This window comes from Meriones unguiculatus, chromosome 10 (assembly GCF_030254825.1).
Source record: "Meriones unguiculatus strain TT.TT164.6M chromosome 10, Bangor_MerUng_6.1, whole genome shotgun sequence".
NCBI lineage: Eukaryota > Metazoa > Chordata > Mammalia > Rodentia > Muridae > Meriones > Meriones unguiculatus.
This window is the reverse complement of record NC_083358.1, coordinates 78247800-78267671: the sequence shown is the minus strand read 5'-3', so window position 1 is coordinate 78267671 and position 19872 is coordinate 78247800. Positions and strand designations below refer to the sequence as shown.

The following is a 19872-nucleotide window of genomic DNA, read 5'->3' as shown; positions in this document are numbered from 1 at the left end:
AAACGACGCTTTTGAAATAGCTATTTTCCCCACATTAGTCAACCTGGCAGAGCTGACCATACGAGTAGGAACTCTCTTGTACTTCAGAGAAATTTAATCTGCTAGACCACTTAGAGTCTAAATGCCTCACTTGGGGATGTGAGGTGACAGGTGGTGAGACTCTCCCTACCAGCAACTGCTGCAGCCCGGCGCCAATCACATCTTGCAGGTTTGTTTTGTCCTCTGGGCTCATGGCTTGTTTGTACTGCCACTTTTCAGGCACGAAGGGCCACTTCATTTCCTTTGCCTCCTGGATCAGGGTCCTTAGCTCGCTGGGGAGTGAAGCTGAAAAGGTCAGAGTTCAGTTGAGGAAATTGCAGTCAAAGAAAGGGCTGTTGAGTTCCCCCGTGTTATGATGAAGCACCTCAGTGGCTAAAACACTTTTCCTATCTGTTGTTGCCTGGTCCAAGCTGTTGGGGCTGCCTTGAAGAATAATAGCAAGGAGCTATCTGTCAGGGGTGAGTCTGCTCTGCCCTACAGGTAAATTGGGGTAGCCAGGCATTAAGAACGCTTTTTAACAGGAAGGGAACCACTTGAGTGTCTCTGCATGAAGAATCAGAGGATGGCACGGAGGAAATGTTCTTTCCCCTGTAAAGTGAGAACAGGGCTAGAGTGCGGTGGCATTTAGAGCTCATGGCACCTGAGAAGGGAATCAATTTGTTCAGCCTCTTCTGCTTCTCTAGGACCTCGGCCTGTCTCACCCTTTCAGCGCTGATTGATCCTTGAATACAGACAAAAAGCACAGTCCCACAAACAGGACTTTTGGTGATAGCCAGTTAATTGTGAAGTGGGCCCGTTCCACATTAGCAACTGTGTTAAGTCTCTCAGTGGGAACCCTTCCTAACTATTCTGGTTTATAGTCTCCTGTCCAAACTCCAGAAACACACACACACACACACACACACACACACACACACACACACACACGAGCTCTGGAAACTGGAAGTGTTCCCTCTAATTTCGACATCCAAACCACAGCAGCTGAGTAGGACTGTCTTACCTGACACTCAAGATTTCACAGTAAGAAGTTCTACACGTCTCGGGAGGCCCATTGTCTGCTTCACTATGATTGTAATACGTGGTTCATGCTCCACAGGATCTTCCTCACAACGGAAACACTCTCAGTTTTGAAGTACATATGATGTCCCAGGGTTCTGAACAAGGCTGTCTATAGACTTCTCTCTATCTTGTGTCTCTTATTGAACATATTCCGAACTGAATTCATCAGTGTAAGGACCAGTATTGGTTCAGAGCACCCAAGACCAAGTTCTCAGCACAAAGAAGATTTGTTTGCCCCAGAGGGACAGAGGATAGGGAATAAGAGACAAACACAAGAGACAGAGGATGAGGGAAAAGGGGAAGGAGACAATGGAGAGGGGGCAGGGATATCTGTCCTGGAGGGGCCGAAGGACTGCCTCTGGATAGAGAGGAGACAGATATACATAGGCATATAGCAAAACAGGGCCTTATAAAGGTAAAGGGGGAAATCCTGTGTTAGAATAAGGTTTTGTTTTGTTTTTGTTTTTTGAGATACAGTTTCTCTGAGTAGCTGGCCTCAGACTCACAGAGACCCACCTGCCCCTGCTTCCCAGAGTGCTGAGATTACAGATACGCACCACCTTGACCTTCCAGCTTTAGTCTTATTTTGGCATGTTAATTAGGCGAGCCAAAAGGGGCTTCTGATTGCTGGACTTTAGTACTTTGAAAGCTGGAGCCTCAGCAGGAGGAAGCGGCTAAATAAGGGAATAGACCTTGAGGAATAGCTTCAGGAATGTAATCTAACGGCTTTAGCAAGGCATAGAGAATTGGGGAGATGGGTAAGGCCTGCCAGGGCCATGTTTTCAAGATAGCTAGAATCCCTCCAATCGGCAGTTTTATAATTCCACTTCCCTCTGCATGCTGTTCTGATGAATGGGACCACCGCATGCTGTGTCGCCCCAGTCTGAAGCCTGTCCTTCCAGATGTTTGCTTTCTCTCCCTCCCCGACTCAGGGTAACAATCACATCCGTTAGCTCCTAAAACACCTCTCCTCTTTCCTTTTCCTTTTGAGGTTTTCAGCCCACTCTCATAATCTTTTCTATTGCTGACGGCCTTCCCCCTTTTCTAACAAAATAGACTGGAACAATACTTTTCATGACTTGTTTTTTGTTGTTGTTGTTCTTCTTCTTTAGTTTTTCATATTCTGTTCTGTTTGTAATTGTTCTATCTGCAAAGCCTGATGGCCAAACTCAGGCCCATTGCTTTTGGCATTCAAAACAAACACTGCCTCTTCCTCTTAACTCATCATGACCTTCCAGTGCAATTGAAATGCCTCTTCCATGCACTTCCAAACCCACACATGCTTATTTCCTTCAGGCTGCATCCTACTGTTCTGAAATCATATCTCCCCTTCTTCCTAGGCTAGAAGCATCCTCAACACAGCTATCAGGTTTCCTGGTCTCATCCCTTTTTAAAATCCCATCACAATCGGAGCACACTGTAATGGTTAAAAGATGGAGGTAGCATTATGTATACATGAGACGTACTAAACAGAGAAAATGGGACATGAAAGAAGAGCAGAATAAGAAGGAAGAGAAGGAAGAAAGCCTGAAGCCTGTCTTGGTCCTGGATAGCTATGTGAACTTGCTACCAGATGGGCAAAGGTAAGGACGTTTCTAGACGGGAAAGGACAGCTTGGCATTCAGAGCACCACACAATGAGTAAGCAGTGTTGATGACTAAAGATGGTTCTGTCTCTGGCATCCCATCGAAATTGTGGCTCTCTGCTCAGCACCTCTTGGGCCCTTACTCTGCAGTAGCATCCTCATGGATGCAGAGCCCTAGAAGTAAGGACCAATGTGCTCACACTTGACTACAAAATCTGTCCGAGAAACTGCTAGTGAACAGTTTCCAGTTTCTGGAAATGCAACCTATGTGCAGAACAAATTTCTTCAATGAGTTAGTAAGATGGCTGCCGGCAGGAATGGTCCTGTGTGGTCCAAGTGGACTTATAGATAATGTCCCTTTCCTTCCTCAGTGTCTCAGTTTGACTGTAAATCATCTAGACACAAGGAGTGAAGAACAGCTACTTGACAATGGAAATCCCATCTCTGGGTTCACTGTGCTGTGGACTGAGTAATTTCTTCACAGTATTGGAGAATGCTGTTTCTGCCTTCATCTATTGCTGTTAGTAGGACAAGGCAGGCCAGTGGTCTCAAACTCTTGCTCCTCCCATGCAAGGATGACAGCCCAGCCTAGTGAAAGCTTACTCTTAGCTGGGCATGGTGGCACGCATGTCTGCAATCCCAGCACTCAGGGAGGCAAAATCAGGCATATTACTGTGAGTTCGAGGCCAGCCTGGTCTACAAAGCAAGTCCAGGACAGCAAAGGCTACATAGAGAAACCCTGTCTCAAAGAACCGAGAGAGAGAGAGAGAGAGAGAGAGAGCTTATTCTTTACTAATCATTTTTTTTTCTCCTTCACACCCTATCTCCATGCCAAACTGTAAACAGGCCAGTGGAGCACACTGAAATACAAGACACTCCTAAAACACAGGTTTTAAATCTGTACTATATTTCAGTTTGCATCTCAGCTCTTTTTCCATTTCCCAGGCTTGCAGGAACAAGGAGGAAAGAGATGGAGTTATGTATGTGCCCGTATACCATAACTGAGGGAAAGCCCTTCCTGGGACCTTCTTGTTAGAGTGTCTTTTACTCAGGTATCTTTTTCTTAAATGAAACACCAAAAGACCAAAAGTACACAGGAAAAAAATATTAAAAGCTCATATGAAGAACATAACTTAAACAATTGGAAGGACAATTATTCGATCAATTAAAAAGCACCTAAACAAAAAGGGTGACCCCTCTAAATCTGGCTAAAGAAGAAATGATTCTTTTGTAGCTTTCTAGATTTTGTGATTGACATTGCTCAAGCAATATCTGCAACTACAAACAGCATAAAACCGAGAAGCAGGCAAAAATCCAGATCATGATTTTATGATGTAAAGAGTCTTTCTTTAGATCGGTGAATATATTTTACAAATGGCATGAGGAGTTTGTTGGTGACCAAGAAAACAGAGACTGTCCATGCTGGTGAGATGACATATTTATGGAAGCCACAGAAGCCTATGGAAACTGATGAAGCACAAAATTCTTGTTTGAAAAAAAGTATGTGCCACCATTCAGAAGTTGCTTCAATTTTTTTAATAATTGAAATTGTGTGCACCAGCCAACTTGGACCCTTTGTTCTTTCCTGAACTAAACTGTTTCTTGTAGCCTCATGTTTACTGAAGCCTAAAATTAGAACTGACAGCAATTCTCTGCAACAAAGTGGGCTTCTTCCCTGCCCATCAGCCTGCAGCCCTTCCCATTCATGTCCTGGAAATCCACTCATCTCTCGGTAGTCATCTGCCAGGAGAAGAAAAATAGGGCAGAGAGGAGAATGTGTCACTCCAGCCAGGGTGCAGGCATTGAACCTGCTGCCTCAGCCCCTGGTGTCTCCCATCAGAACCTCACCTCTGCACCGCTGGTCCTCACTCTTGTCCTCTGTAGACACATCTGGCGTTTCCAACAAGAGACGATCCAGCACTTGCTTGCACTCATGCAGTATGGAAGCCACAGCATCGTGATTATTCATGATGATTACCCACCCTCCAGGATGAATTAAGTGTCCCTGGGTCTACGGTGATCAATTACCTACGAGAGGCATTGATTCTCCATAAAGAAGGCCCTTGAAGGCTGAGGTACCTGGTGAACAAAAGAGGGAGAAGGATGATTAACTAAAGCATCATCAATTATCCGTGAGCATCAAGCAGGGAGGGATAATAGAGCAAACGCATGAAAATACATGACAGGTCCTGAGGATGCTGTTAGGGGAGTGTGTGAAATGATTACAGGGTCTGATCTAGATGGACGGTACCTCGAAGGCGTAGAGAGCAGAAATGAGAGAGGCTAGCCACAGAGCCCGGTCACCCACAGTGAGGTTGGTGAACTCACACAAATAAAATGAATGCGCCTGGTGATTTATGTACTTTTCTGCACACTTTCCTCAGCGCCTTTGGATCCCAGTAACACTGAGCTCTCCCCTTTCTGGAAGACTACCGGAAGCATCTGGCTAAGGAGTTCTAAACAGCCACACGCAAGCACATGGTAACGTGAAGCTGACCACTCTCACGATCCACTGTTGATTTCCCCTGTGCGGCATTCTTCACGGCATTTAGCACGATATAATTTGGACCGAGAGGTGCAATGACAGATGCCGAATTTAAAGCTCTTCACTGCCAGGCACATTGCCAAGTAAAACAGAGAAATGGTATTCTAGAAAACCCAGTTTCTTAGAGCTGTGATGCAGATGGACCCAGGCATGTGGGCAGTAGATTTCTTATGAAAATATGAAGGAGATGGAAGGAGCTATTGCAGTCAAGGTAATTTTGAGAACAAAGTGATCTCCTAGCACCGAGGAAATGCCTAGCCAATGAACAGGAGCAATTGTTGGTTAACAAATATTTTGGTCTGTCTTCCTTTTGTTGAAGTTATTATCCCCTTTGCCCAGAATAAGGAGTGGCAACTCTCTTGTTTAGACACTTTGGGGGGAGGCATGTAGGCGTGCACTTACAAAGCAAGAGTCTGAAAGGGGAGATGGTAGCAGTTATGAGGATGGCGCTACTCGGAGGTCGTTCACACAATGAGGAGATCTCCAAGAGTGTTGAGGCAGAGAGTTGTTGCATGGATATTAAACGTGCCCTACTGTCTCGTGGGCCTTTTGTTTTAAAGTGCACAAGAGGGAACCTTCAGAGTGTCGTAGGCTTATTTCGTTCAGAATAATCATGTGTTCAGTAGTGAACATGAGCAGAGTTTTCAAGTTAAAAAATTTCATCACATTCCAAGAACATTCGCAAAAGTGAGAAATCCGTCACTGGAATTATCTAAGGCGGAGTATAAATGTACCCTCTCTTTCACTGAGAGTGTTTCAGAGAGGATTCCTGCACAAATTAGGTTGCACTAAACTGTGTCTGAAGCCCCTTTGAACTCAAGTGTCTATAAGTCATGATGCTTTGTGCAATAAACTAGCCATTAGTGTGTCCAGCTATGAGAATAAATTAATTAATTAATTTAGAAATAGAAAGAAAACACAGAAAGCAGGAATCCTCTCTTCTGAGAACTTCTTTACAGCCCCATGAATGATAATTCTCCATCATTCCTTCATCTCCAGCCATCTTCTGCCCATCACAGCAACAGTATTTTTTTAATTATGCATGTAATGGTTTAAAACAGCAAACAAACAAACAAACAAACAAACGAGGACCTGCTCATCCTTTCTGGGTACTACAATGAGCAAACAAGAGATAATTAGTGGACTAGAGTGGACAAGAGACCTTGTAAACAGTTACATCACATTCTCACCATTTCACTAATGAGGAAGGTATTAGCTACAGTGGGGGCTTAAGTTTAGAGACTGGGACAGACATCAGGCAGTTCAAAAAGGGAAGAGAAAACTGCTGGTCATGACCTGCAGGTGAGTCAGGCAGTCACTTTTGTTTAAGTCCCACATTAAAGCAAGAAGCAGACTGTCTTTCCTAGAACCTTTTGTGGAGGGGTGGGATGAAAAAGGCTGCATAACAATGGAGCATCAAGCACTAGTCTGTGCACAAAGAAAGAAAATTGTATTACAATATGATCCTAGAGGCTTAGCATCCTTTATCATAAAGGGGAGACCATCGTCTTGTAGAGCTCATAGAAAGAGAGAGCAGAAAGGAGATTCCCAGGGTCTAAACAGCCGGGACAGAATTCCGATCTATAGCTGTCCCACCCTGAAAGTGGAAGGGAAGCAGGGTCAGGCCTGGTTTGAAGTCAGATGGGAGACTGCTGGGAATATTGGATGTTAAAGGCAATGACAGTGACAATCTAGCTTCCAACATTTTACCTTCCCTGAGCAACTAGCACACACACACACACACATACAAACACACACACTCATACACACACGTTCATAAGGCAACATGATTCCTCCAGAAGATCGTAACTCCTTTAACTACTAAGCTGAAGACACTGAGGTAAGCAAAATGCTAGGTTCATGTTGCAAAAGTTTATTACTAAAAGTGACCAGTGAGAACCAGAATGATGCCTAAGCAGTTAAGAACACTGACTGCTCTTCCAGAGGACCCAGATTGGATCCCCAGGACCCACCTGTTGTCTCACAGCCTTTTGTAACTTTAGTCTCAGGGGATCTGATGCCTTCTTCTCGTCTCTGAAGGCGCCAGGCACACATGTGGTACACAGACATACATGCAAACAAAACACCCATAGACATAAAATAGATAAATTAAACTTTAAGAGGTTTCCTACAAATGACCAGCAACCTCACAGGGGATACATATAAGCAGACAGACTCAGTTCAGGACTTAAGAGAGGAATGTGAGCAATATAAAAGCAAATGTTAGCAAAGTGGGTGAGGCATCATCATCATGGCTGAGAAAGTTACCAACATGGAAGAAACATCATCAAGGAAGTTGAGGTTTTTGAAGCAAGTAAAATAAAAATGTTGGGAAAAAAAAGAGCCAAATTAAAAACACAGTGGAAAACATCACTAATAGATTTGACCAAGCAAAAGAGAAAATGTAAGGGATCTTATACAATATTGAGAAAATATCATGCTTGAACAACAACAAAGATAAATAAGTAAGTGAGAATGACCACAATGTCCACATTTGGAGCTCTATCAAAAAAAAAAAAAAAAAGTCAAACCAAAGAATCCATGGAATAAAAAAAAAGTTAAGATAAACATGGAAGATGTAGAAAATCCATTCCATGAAATTATAGCAGAAAAATTTATCAACCTGCAAAAATCCAATAGACATGATCAGAGTAGAACTTCTCCCACTGTTCAGCCAAGATGTCAGAAACAGAGCTAAGAAACAATATTAAAATCTATGAGAGAAAATGGCAACTTATCTACAAAGGGGAACACATGTGAGTAAGCTCAGAGCTCTCATCATCAACCCCAAAGCCAGGAAGGAATGGAATGATATTTTTTAAGCCAAGAAAGTACGGAGATGTAAAATTTCTTTTAGAAATTGAATGATATTTTTAAGGCAAGAAGGTATGCAGATGTAAAACTTCTTTTAAAAATACCGATTTTATTAGTGTGTGCACACAACTTTGTGGAGCCGTTCTTTCCTTCCCACCTTTATGTGGGTGCCAGGGATGAAGCTTGAGTCACCAGGTTTGCACATAAAACTTCTTTACCTTCTGAGCCATCTGGTCAGGTCTTGTTTTAAGATAAATGTATTTTTTTTTGTAAATAGTATTCATATAGCTTGTCTTAGTTTGTTGTATCTCCAGGGATGCAGGAGTGGTTAAATATCTGTAAATCAATAAATGTAACAACACATAAACAAACTTAAGGAAAACTCACGTGGTCATCTCAATAGATCCTGGAAAGACCTTTGACAAAGTTCAATATTTCTTTCTGATAGCAGTCCCGATGAACCTTAAAAAAAAATAAGCCTCCCATCTCAACAAACTGAAGACTGTGAATGACTATCCCATAGTCATCATCTTAAATGGAGAAAATCTTCAAAACATTTCCTCTAAAATCAGGATCAAGAAGAAGAGTGTCCACACTCACTGCTTTTATTGAAGATAATGTTCAAGGCTTTAGATAGATCAGTAAGACAAGACAGAGATATAAAAAGTATACAAATAAGAACTGAAGTCAACACATCCTATTTGTAGATGATAGGATCCTATACTTAAAAGACCCGAATGGCTCAATCCAAAACTCTTAGATCTGGTAAACATCTTCAGGAAAGTAGCAGGATGCAAAATAGACATGCAGAACTCAGAAACTTTTTTATATACTAAAAATGAATTTTTCAAGATAGAAATTGAGGGAGGGGTATTCCATTCGTAATAGCCCAAACAAAAAATTGAAATGCCTAGGAATAATCTTAATGGAGGAGATGAAAGAGTCACAGAAACTTCAAATCACCGAAGACAGAAATTCAAGATGGTACTGGAAGATGGAAAAACCTCCTATGCTCATAGAGTTAGCAGAATCAACACTGTAAAAAATTAAAGTGTCATTGAAACCTCAATAGAGTCAATGAAATCCCCACCAAATTCTGATCACATTCTTCAAAGAACTAGGAAAAAGAGTTCTAAAATTCATACAGAAGCACGGAAACCCCTAAATATAGCCACAGAAATCCTAAATAGAAAGTATGCTGGAGGCATGGAGAAACTTGATCTTAAATATACTATGAGCCAGAGTAACAAGAACTGCATGGTACCTGCGCAAAGCAGGCCTGTTAAACAACGCAATAGACTAGGAGATCAAATATAAGGACAAACAGTGACAGCCACATATTTACAACCAAGCTGTCACTTACAATGAGGATGGCAAGATGGCTCAGTGGGGAAGGCCCCTGCCATCAAGCCTGGCAATCTGAGTTTGTTCTTTGGTACCAACATGGTGGAAGGAGAGAATTGACTCCTGCAAGTTTTCCTCTGGCTTCACACACACGCACACCATAATTAAAAATGTAATTTGAAAAACTCTTACATTGGAAAAAGACAGCTTCTCCAACCAGCTGATAAAGCCACATACAGAAAAATGAAGCCAGATCCTTCTCTCTCACTTTTAGGAAAAATCAATTCAAAATGGACTAAAACTTTAACGTCAGACCTGAAAATTTGAAACCACTAGAAAACAGCTCAAGCAAACCAGTCAAGATAAAGTCATCAACAAGCACTTCCTGAAAACTACTCCAATAGCACAAGAGATAACTTAGATACCTGACAGATCACAGTGTCTGAAATTAAAAAGCTTCTGAACAGTAAAGGAAACAATTACCAGAGTGAAAAGATAACCTACATACTGGCTACATACATCTTTGCCGAAATATTCCTTGGATGGGAGATTTTTATCTAGAATACACAATTCAAAATTTAAACACTGACAACCCAGCCATCCAATCAATGAATGAGCTGGATAGGTAGTTCTCAAAAGAAGGGGAACAAATGATCAACAAATATTTAAAAAACTGTTCAACATCATTAGCCATCAGGGAAATGCAAATTAAAACTTTAATATTCCATTTCATCCTAAGTAGAATGGCTACTATCAAGAGTAAAAAAGAACAAACTATAAAGTATAAATACATGGATTTGTAGGCATCTGACTAAAAACAACAATGGAATCAATATGATAGAGAATGAAAACCTTGTGTATGTTGGTACATGGATGCCTTGCAATGCAAAAAACTTTTAAAACAAAAATCTAGAGATCATCACAAAAAACCTCCGAAAGTATAAATAGTAGATTCTTAGCTAATCTGAACAACACTGGCTGTATTAAGTTGCCAGAGCAACCTCAGAGTGTTCTTCACTGCATCGTTCAATTAATCATAATTTATTTATTTATGACAACAAAGCTGAACCCAGAGGGCGTGGATTTAAACGAAATAAGCCAGATATAGAAGGGCAAGTACCACATCACCCCCTTGTGTGTGTCAGGTCTGTTGAGGCAGAGGAAAGGATGGCGATTGTCAGTGGGTGCCATTGGGGAGAGAGTAGAAAAGGATGTTGGTCAAAGAATGTAAATTTTCAGTTAGACAAGAGTCCAAGAGATTTAGCGTGCAGCACGGTGATTATAACCAATGACATGTTAAATGCTTGAAAACTGCTGAGTAAATTTTCAATGACCTCACCACAAAAATGAATATATAAGTTAATACATATCACTTAACTTTCCTTAGTCATGCCACAATGTAGACATATTTGAAAACATCATGCTGTGTGTTTTATCAATTGAAAAAGAATATCTTAGGGGCTGGACAGACAGTGGCTAAGAGCACTGGCTTCTCTTGCAGAGATTCTGGGTTCAGTTTCCAGCACCCATGCGGCAGCTCATTCCCATCAGCTCAGTACAGCGGTTCCAGAGGGTCTGACGCCCTCTTCTGACCTCCCTGGGCATCAGGGATTCACATGGTGCACACACATACATGAAGGCAAAACATGCTAAGAAAATACACAAGTGAAGATACAAACATTATATAAGTCCTAAGATTAATTGACATTAGTAAGTTCTTAGATCTGTAATTTGGCCAGGTAAAAGGGAGATTTTAATTTAGACTGTAATAAAATGTCTAAGACATTTCCTTAAAATTTGAAATAGAGCATAACACTTTGAAACTAATAGAATTAAAACAATGAAATATTACAAAAGAAAGTGAAATAAGGAAGGATGAGTATGAATAAACACAAAGGACAAACTATGATGGTTGAAATAACTTTCAACTCTATTGGTTTTTCTAAAAAATGCTTCAGTTAAAAGATAAAGATAGATTGCATTAAAAGTAGTTATATGGAGGTTGGAGAGATGACTCAGCAGTGAAGAGCACTAGCTTGGTCTTTCAGAGAATACAGGTTCGATTCTTAGCACCCACATGGTAGCTCACAACAGTCTGTAACTCCAGTTCTAGAGGATCTAGCACCCTCTTCTGACCTCCGTGGATCTCAGATTCCCTTTTCTGGCCTCCAGAGGCATTATGCAAGCAAGTGATATGCATACATACCTCCAGGCAAAACACCCATACATGCGAAATAAATACTAATTTAAAATTTTTCTAAAGTAGTGATATGCATTTTCTAGAGCCTAAGAGTGCAGAAAATACAGAAAGAACACAGAAAGGTGGGGAGAGATCCATTAGAAAAATAACAAAAAGAAAGCTAATGCAGCTCTAAAAAATGTCAGATAAAATACACTGATAGGCAGAAACTGTTACTACAGATTTTTTTTTTTTTTTAAATCTCGGACATCAGAAGAAGAAGAAAACAGGAAACAAGCTCAGTAAAATGAAGTTTCTGTAAAGGATGTATCCACACTGAAATTATCTTCATTTAGAAATTAGCTCATAACCAAACTTTGGGCAGAGTGCAGGAAATCTTATGAAAGAAGGGGGAGATAGAAAGACCTGAAGGGGACAGGAGCTCCACCAGGAGAGCAACAGAACCAAAAATCTGAGCACAGGGGTCTTTCTTGAGACTGATACTCCAACCAAGGACCATGCATGGAAATAACCTAGAACCCCTGCACAGATGTAGCCCATGGCAGTTCAGGGTCCAAGTGGGTTCTATAGTAATAGGAACAGGGACTTCTTCTGACATGAACTGATTGGTCTGTTCTTTGATCACCTCCCCCTGGGGGGTGGGGGGGAGAGCAGCCTTACCAGGCCACAGAAGAAGACAATGCAGCCACTCTTGATGAGACCTAATTGACTAGGATCAGAAGGAAGGAAAAGAAGACCTCCCCTATCAGTGGACTTGGGGAGGGGCATGCGTGCAGAGGGGAGAGGAAGGGAGGGATTGGGACGGGAGGAAGGAGGGAACCATGGGGGGGATACAAAGTGAATAAAGTGTAATTAATAAAGAAAAAAGAAAAGAAAAGAAAAAATCTCTTTATTAGATTCATAGTCAGGCGACCAAGAAGTCCCAGCACTTCTAACTTTGTATACATTAGTTGATTTTTATCCCCAGCATCACGCACAGAGAGAGAGAGAGAGAGAGAGAGAGAGAGAGAGAGAGAGAACGAGAAAGAGAAAGAGAGAGCTTCAAAGAGAAGGCTGGGGACGTCATCCAGTTAGTAAAGTGCTTCCTTAGCATGAAGGAGTCCCTAGGTCCAATCCCCTGCACTGCATAAACTGGGCATTGTGGGAAACAGAAAAAGGCTGAAAGTAAGAACAAAACACACCAGTAATTTACATAAAAATACTCACTTTGAGGCTAGAGATTGCTGAGAGGACAAAGCGCTTGCTTCACGAGCATGGGATGCTTGAGGTCCCATCCCAGAACCCACAGAAGCTGGAACCCAATGCTCTTGCAGGGAGCTGGGGGGGCCCCTAGCCCAGCACACAATGATGAGGAAGCCTAACCTCAAACAAAGCATCAGGTGAGGACAGATACCTGGGGTTGTCCTCTGACCTCCAGGAGTGTGCCTAACAGGCATGTGCTAGCTCTCACACGTATAAACACGCGCACACACACACACACACACACACACACGAACACATGTGCACACACACATACACACACATATACATACAGAGATGCAGATTAAAAAACTAAACAGGAGGATCAAAAAAATAAATCGCCGACTCTTTCAAAAGAAGAACAACTTGGACAAACTGCGGGCAAACTTAATTGAGAGAGCAGAGGCGAAAAACTAAAGTAGGAATAAAAAATCTAGAGAAAATACATTATAGAGTCTTTTATAAAGCTAATAAAATGTGAGAAATGGAGCTGGAGAGACAGTTCCGTGGTTGGAAACACTGGCTGCTCTTCCAGAGGACCCCAGTTCAATTCCCAGCACCCACACGGGCAGCTCACAGTTGTCTGTAACTCCAGTTCTAGTGGATCTGACATTCTCATCAATGCATGTGAAATTAAATAAATAAATTTTAAAATATTAGAAATGCTGTATGTCAATGAGCTTGAAAAAAATCAATAAGGCAACCTTTTTTTTATAAAATATAACTCAAAAAATCAAGAAATAAAAATGTATATGATTCTATAATCTTACAGAAATGTAGTGAGTAATTTTAAATTTTCCCCATAAAGAGAACAATAGGAACACCATACAGTGTTAGCAACTGTGAACAAATCAAAAATCCAATCCTAAAAGCAGTGAATTATTAGAAATAAAATTTAATAAAAGTAAACAGTTGCCATGGCATAAAATGCACAATGTAGTATCATAAAAAGGACAGATAGATAGATAGATAGATAGATAGATAGATAGATAGATAGACAGACAGATGGACAGATGGATAGATAGACAGACAGACAGTGGCTAGGAAAAATCTAAGTAACAAATGTGAGGGCTTATAGAAGAGAAGTTATAAAACTTAACTGAAAGGTATCCCAGATTCATGGGACGGTAGTCCATATTTGTGTCCTAAAAAACTCAATGTTAAGACATCAAATTCTTCTAAAGACATCAAATTAATCTATAACTTTAATAAACCAATAAAAACCTCAACATCTCTGTAAAAGTATTCATGTGTGACCTCAAAGGTCACTGTAAAATTTATATGGAAGAATAAAGAGTAATGAAGGGCTAGACATGAGGTTCAGTGGTGGGGTGTGCTGAGTTAAAACAAAATACAACAGAATCTAGGCATATCGGGTTAGAAAAACAACAGGGAAAATAGAAAACTGAAATGCCAACAGTTAATATTAAGTGATGTTAGGTTATATAGATTATTGGCACTGGGAGAAATCAACCTGGGTCCCAACAGAAACTCAAGGTCCCAACAGAAAACCACATCTGTATGGAGACCTGGCATCACAGAGCAGTGGGTGACACTGGGTTGTCGTGTCACTTTCTAAAAATCAGTACTAAAGGCTTCAATGTGAAAAATAAAATTGTGCATCTAAGGGATCTCACTAAAGGAGGACTGAGCTGTGTTTCAAATTTTTCATTTAGTTCCAGAAGTGAAGATAAATTTTGAGATAAAATTCACATATCAAACACTGTCAATTTGATGTTTACGATTCAGTGGTTTATAGTACAGCCATCCCTACCACCCAACTCTATAGCCTCAAAAAGGAAGCATATATGTGGTTAGTTAATCTTTTCAAATAACCACCTTTGTTCACACATTGAGCACATTTCCACCGCCCTCATGCTTCTATTATTGTGAATGTAGTTGTGTTCATACTAGCATAAAGACACTGTGGGTAAGATGTCAAGATCTTAAAAGAGTTTTTTTTTTTTTAATCACCTTTGGTTAAGGAAGAATTTTTGGACACTTGCAAAAAAATAGAGAGAGAGAGAAGGAAATTATAAGGGAAAAGATATATTGAATTAAAAAGACAAACTTTGGATTTACAAAACCACAACATAAAGCAAATAAAATGAGAAGTCGTAAGGGAGAAAAACGTGTTTCTTTGTGATACAGGGTTCCACTTTGTATCCCTAGCTAGCCTGAAACTGTCTACATAGACCAGGCTGGCCTTGAACTCAGAGAGATTGACCTGCCTCTGCCTGCTGAGTCTGGGTTAAGGGCTTTCATCATTGTACCTGGCAAAGGAAGTACTTGTTAAGTTTGGTAACCGACAAAAATTTTCTGCCCAGAATTTATAAAATTTTCCCATTATCCACTAGGAAAAGAACTATCAGTGCAGGGAGGAAAGAATACACAAAAGAGTCGGGCATCTCACACACAGCTAATAAACGTGAGAAGTGTTCAGCTTCGTTATCCATCAGGAACGATGAGTTTCTGACCCATGAGAACTATTTACTCCCTGACTAGAAAACACTTTTTAAAAGCTATAATAAGAATTGTTGAGGAGAGCAGTGTTGCTTATCCCAGGCTCCACAGCCAAACCATAAATAGACATTATCCCCACAGCCCACACTTAGGTATAAACTCCAACTTAGAGAAACTCTCCAGTCTGAGCCTTGCTGAAACATACAACAATGTCCTCGGTGATGCAATCTGTACATCCTGTCACTGTGATAGCAAAGGATGCCTAGCAGTTCTGGGAAACACCGCTCAGAGATACAAACAGCAAGTCAGTCACATGTCTGTTTGGACATAAATCTAATAAACACTAAGTAATATATTGTGGGGTACAAATACATATGGCGAAGTCACAAAGAAAACCAAGGAATCGTCCACATCTATGAAATTATCACTCTCTAATGCAAATGTGTCTAATTAAAGTAATTTAAAGATTTTTAAAAGAAGGAATGTATACAAACGCTAAAGTAGAAATTTAGAATCAAGGGTTTTTCGGGGGAAAGGAAGATGGGGTGGAGCTGAGCAGTGCAGACTCACACATAAACATATAGGCAGTGCGCTCTTAAATGGGATTGTGTCTGTGTTCACTGTAGTCCACACATATGGTGCCAGTCTTAAAGTCTACTATCTGATAACTGAAAATCCAAAAGCATAAAGTTGTACTGAAGTCCAGGTGTACTGAACAGCTAATAGATATCAGTTATTGCCCAGAGGGTTGGAGCCCATGACTCCAGGCAGACATGGTTAGAGATACAGCCTTTCAGGGCAGAGATGGCTCTTGGGCAGGGAACTGGGGTGGAAGTGGGATTTGGGTAACGACGTGAACAGACTGTGAGGCGGAGACTCTCGTGTGGCTGATGATGAGTAAGCTCCAGGAAGCCTTGACGGGCAGTTTGACCCAGTAGGTAAACAAACTAGAGTGCCAGGACGCTTCATTCATTTTGTTTCTTTGGGTAGAAACAAAACCAAAACCAAAAGTGTGTTTTGATTTTCCTAAAAAGACAAGTGGGTTTTGTGAAATTCTGTAAATGAAAATAGTCTGTTTTTACATCTCTTATCCAATTCCAGCCTATGGGCCACACCTTACTGAGACAGGAGACTGGCTGGCAAAGCTGCCTCCTGCCTCTGTCTCTCTGGTCCTGTGCCCACCCTCTCCAATTCCCCACCACTGAGTATGTTTACCAAACTTGACTGTGCAAGAAAGTGCAGTAAGAGTGTTCTGGGTCACAAATGGGTTAGGTGGTGGTCCCAGGAAGAGAGAAGAGGAAACAGAAAAGGCCACACGGCAGGGACTGCTGTGGCTGCTCCCAGCTACAGTTACCTGCTCCATCAGCCATGGTGACATCTGAAGAACGACTAGCCTGGCCCCGTGGCTGAAGAGCCTCATCTCAGGTCAAGGTGAGTCAAGCCTGCCATCTGGCCCTGGCTCCAGGCTCTGTGCTGATGGCTTTGAAATGGTCTTCCCAGTAGCTCTTCCTCTGCACATTTGCACCGTAAGTGACAGGAGAGCACTCACGTCAATGTACCCCATATGTCTCCTAATCCAGAGCCCCCATGAGGCAAAGAACACTCATGAAGCAGGAAAATATTTCACAAACCTCGAAGGGCTTTCATTTGAGGTGCATTCCCTGAGGGACAGACAGCATCTATCCAAGCTCTAGGTAAAACACTGGAAGATAAGAGAAGGCTGAGTAGAGAAAGCTGAGAAGGTCAAAATAATAAAGTGTAGGACTCTGACCTCAAAACGTGTGGCTACTTCACTTCCCATTAAATAGTACCAGAGAAGGGAGAGAAACCCAGCAGGAACAACTTCATGGAAGACAGTTAATTTTCGGGAGCAGAAATGAAGCAGCCTGATTTTGTGCTGTGTGCTGCAGCAGGTGAGGTGTGGCCATGGCCAGCTTATATTAACAGTTGGATGGCGAAAATGTTGTGTGTGTGGGGGGGGGGTTGGAGGAAGAGAGCCAAGTGACAGTATCATGCATATAGAGAAATGGCGCACAGGGTACTTTGGTATGAAGTTGCCATGTGTGTAATAATGAACACCGTTAAATGATTTACTTTTATTCTATGTGTATGTATGTATGTGTGTGTGATGAATGCATGTGTACCATGTGTATGCAGTGCCTGCAGAGGCCAGAAGAGGGCATTGGGTCTCCTGGAACTCCTAGGTAGCTGTTGGCCACCCAATACTAGATGCTGGGTCCCGCGGGAGAGCAACAAGTGCTCTTCATCACTGCACCATCTCTCCAGCCCAGCAATGCACACTTTCAATGAGAACAGTCAATGTGGGAATTACAGTTCAGTATGCAATAAAAATGCTTCCAAGTCTGTAATTATAAATTTTCCACATTTATCCCATCAGGATATTGTTGGGGTACCGCCTACTCACCAAACCCCTTCAATTCCACATTACTCTTCCAAAGAGCCATACAATTTCTCCTCATTTACCACAGCAGGGCATTGATTCCGGGTGGCTGCATTACTATCTATGTTTTTGAGAAAGAAAATTGCTTAGCCATTCAAAGTTTAAGTTCTCCGTTTTTTAAAACAATATTAAGCTACACGATGATGAAATTATCCTTTAAACAATTCCTCAGGACCACATTTGATTTAACAAATAGAAATCCTGTTAACAAATTGGAGAAGAATGAACAGCTAGACAATTTTTGAAGAGAAAGATGTGTTTTATTTACTAAAAAAAGAAAAAAAAAAAAAACAGCCAAACCCAGCTAACTTGGTGTAATCACCTGTTTGCCTTCAGGCACCTGCCTCTCTGTCAGGGTGTCAGAAAGTAGGGGCTGAGATGGCTTACAGGGAAGAAGAGTGTCCAAGGATCACAGCTCATACAGCAGCAACCACTCCCTTACTGTGTCTTTCTCTCTAACACATACACAACACACATACAATTCTATTTATTTTACACTTAAAATGTTAAAGGCACCAGGCATGGGTCCCTGGACTGACAAGGGACTGGACCATGGTCCTGAGCTGACAGAACCCTACTGTGTGGCTATGTAATTCATAGAGCGTGTACAGCTAAAGATGGATCTGGGCAGGCAACTGTCTACTGCTACCACCGCTACCACCAAGAGCTACCTGTACCACTGACCACATAGGTAGAAGTAGGTGTTGAGGTGTTACCTTCCATCCACCACATCCCTTCAGCCAGGTGGCAGCTTAGCCGGCCTAGCTCTTACGGACCCTGTAGAAGGAATCCCTTGTGCAGTGTATAGAAGCACATCACCTGTCAATAAAATGCTGTTGGCCTAGAGATGAGGCAGGAAATAGAAGGTGGGACATTCAGCAGGCAGAAAGGATTCTGGTTAGAGCCAGGCACAGAAGGTTTGTCCAGCAAGATGTGAGGAGGAAAGAGACATGGTGCCTGAGCAGGGGTAACCAGCCATGTGTCAGAATGTAGATTAGAATAAATGGGTTATTTTAAGTGATGAGGTAGTCAGGGAACAAGCCTAGCTATATGGCCTCAGTATTTGTAATTATATTTTGAGTCTCATGAGGCATCATTCCAGGAGTTTAGGGCTGGGAGGAAAAATACACAATAGGACCCTTCAGGACAAGGAACTGAATAGAATTTTACAACTCTTGAGCAACTCAAAGGAAGAAACCCTAAAAAGGTCTATAGAGAAATGACAGCACATTTAATTGTTATTTTTTTCCAAGCATCCTATATAGTAGAATCAAAGTCATGGTCCTTAATATGGTACATTCTTAAGCCATAGCTTAAGAAACCATAGCTCACCCCACAGCCTGTAGCTCTGGGCCCTTAATTCATCAGACTCATCTGAAAAATGAGTATAGAATGATAGAATTCTGGTGTGTGTGTGTGTGTGTGTGTGTGTGTGTGTGTGTGTGTCGGATCCAGTCCTTTTACTTGGGCAATAAGCACTGTTGCTCCCCAGCTCCCCAGCTGTTGGCTTCTCTGTGTCCTGTGAGATTTCTGTTCCTGCAGAAATGCTTCTCAGATCACAACAAACGTGCTACAAGCCATCAAACATCTCATTTTGGGGGAACCTTAGTTTGAAGCGCTGTAATTTTTTTTTCTTGGTAGCTTTGCAGCGGGGGGGGGGGAACACATGACACACTTTCACTTTTCTCCTTTCCCTAATAAAGTAGATGCTGATCTTAGATTTAGCATTAATCCAATGATTTGTTTTTAATCAATGAAGAAATACTTGCCAGATTAAACTAACTGAGATACAAGAAAAAAATGTTAAAATGAACAAATAAACAATGAAACACATTAACTTTTATACAATTTGATGAAAATACTCATTTCCTAGACTTTTTTATTTTTGAGACAGAGTTTCTCTGTGTCCTGGAACTCACTCTGTAGACCAGGCTGGCCTTGAACTCAGAGATCTGCCTGCCTCTGCCTCCTGAGTGCTGAGACTAAAAGCATGCATCAGCTCCTAGATTTGTCTTATTGCTTGGCTTTGAAGATAATTTAGATGTTTCAGACAGACCATCTGTAAATTCCTCAATGACATTTAGCATTTACTGACTTGTATACAGTAACATATGTGTACTAGT

At 41.5% G+C, this 19872-nt stretch overlaps 1 protein-coding gene across 3 annotated transcripts in view; it reads right to left on the bottom strand.

Moving 5' to 3' along the window:
* The window catches only part of Alpk1 (alpha kinase 1), a 99017-nt gene that overhangs the window by 52984 nt on the left and 26161 nt on the right, over positions 1–19872 (bottom strand). For all 3 annotated transcript variants that reach the window (XM_060392718.1, XM_021648737.2, XM_060392719.1), the window contains exons 2-3: positions 4532–4762; positions 170–324 (exon numbers count right to left, since the gene is read on the bottom strand). In XM_060392718.1, the coding sequence (XP_060248701.1) occupies positions 170–324; positions 4532–4652 (276 nt within the window). In that variant the 5' untranslated portion in view covers positions 4653–4762. The remainder of the gene's footprint in view (positions 1–169; positions 325–4531; positions 4763–19872) is intronic.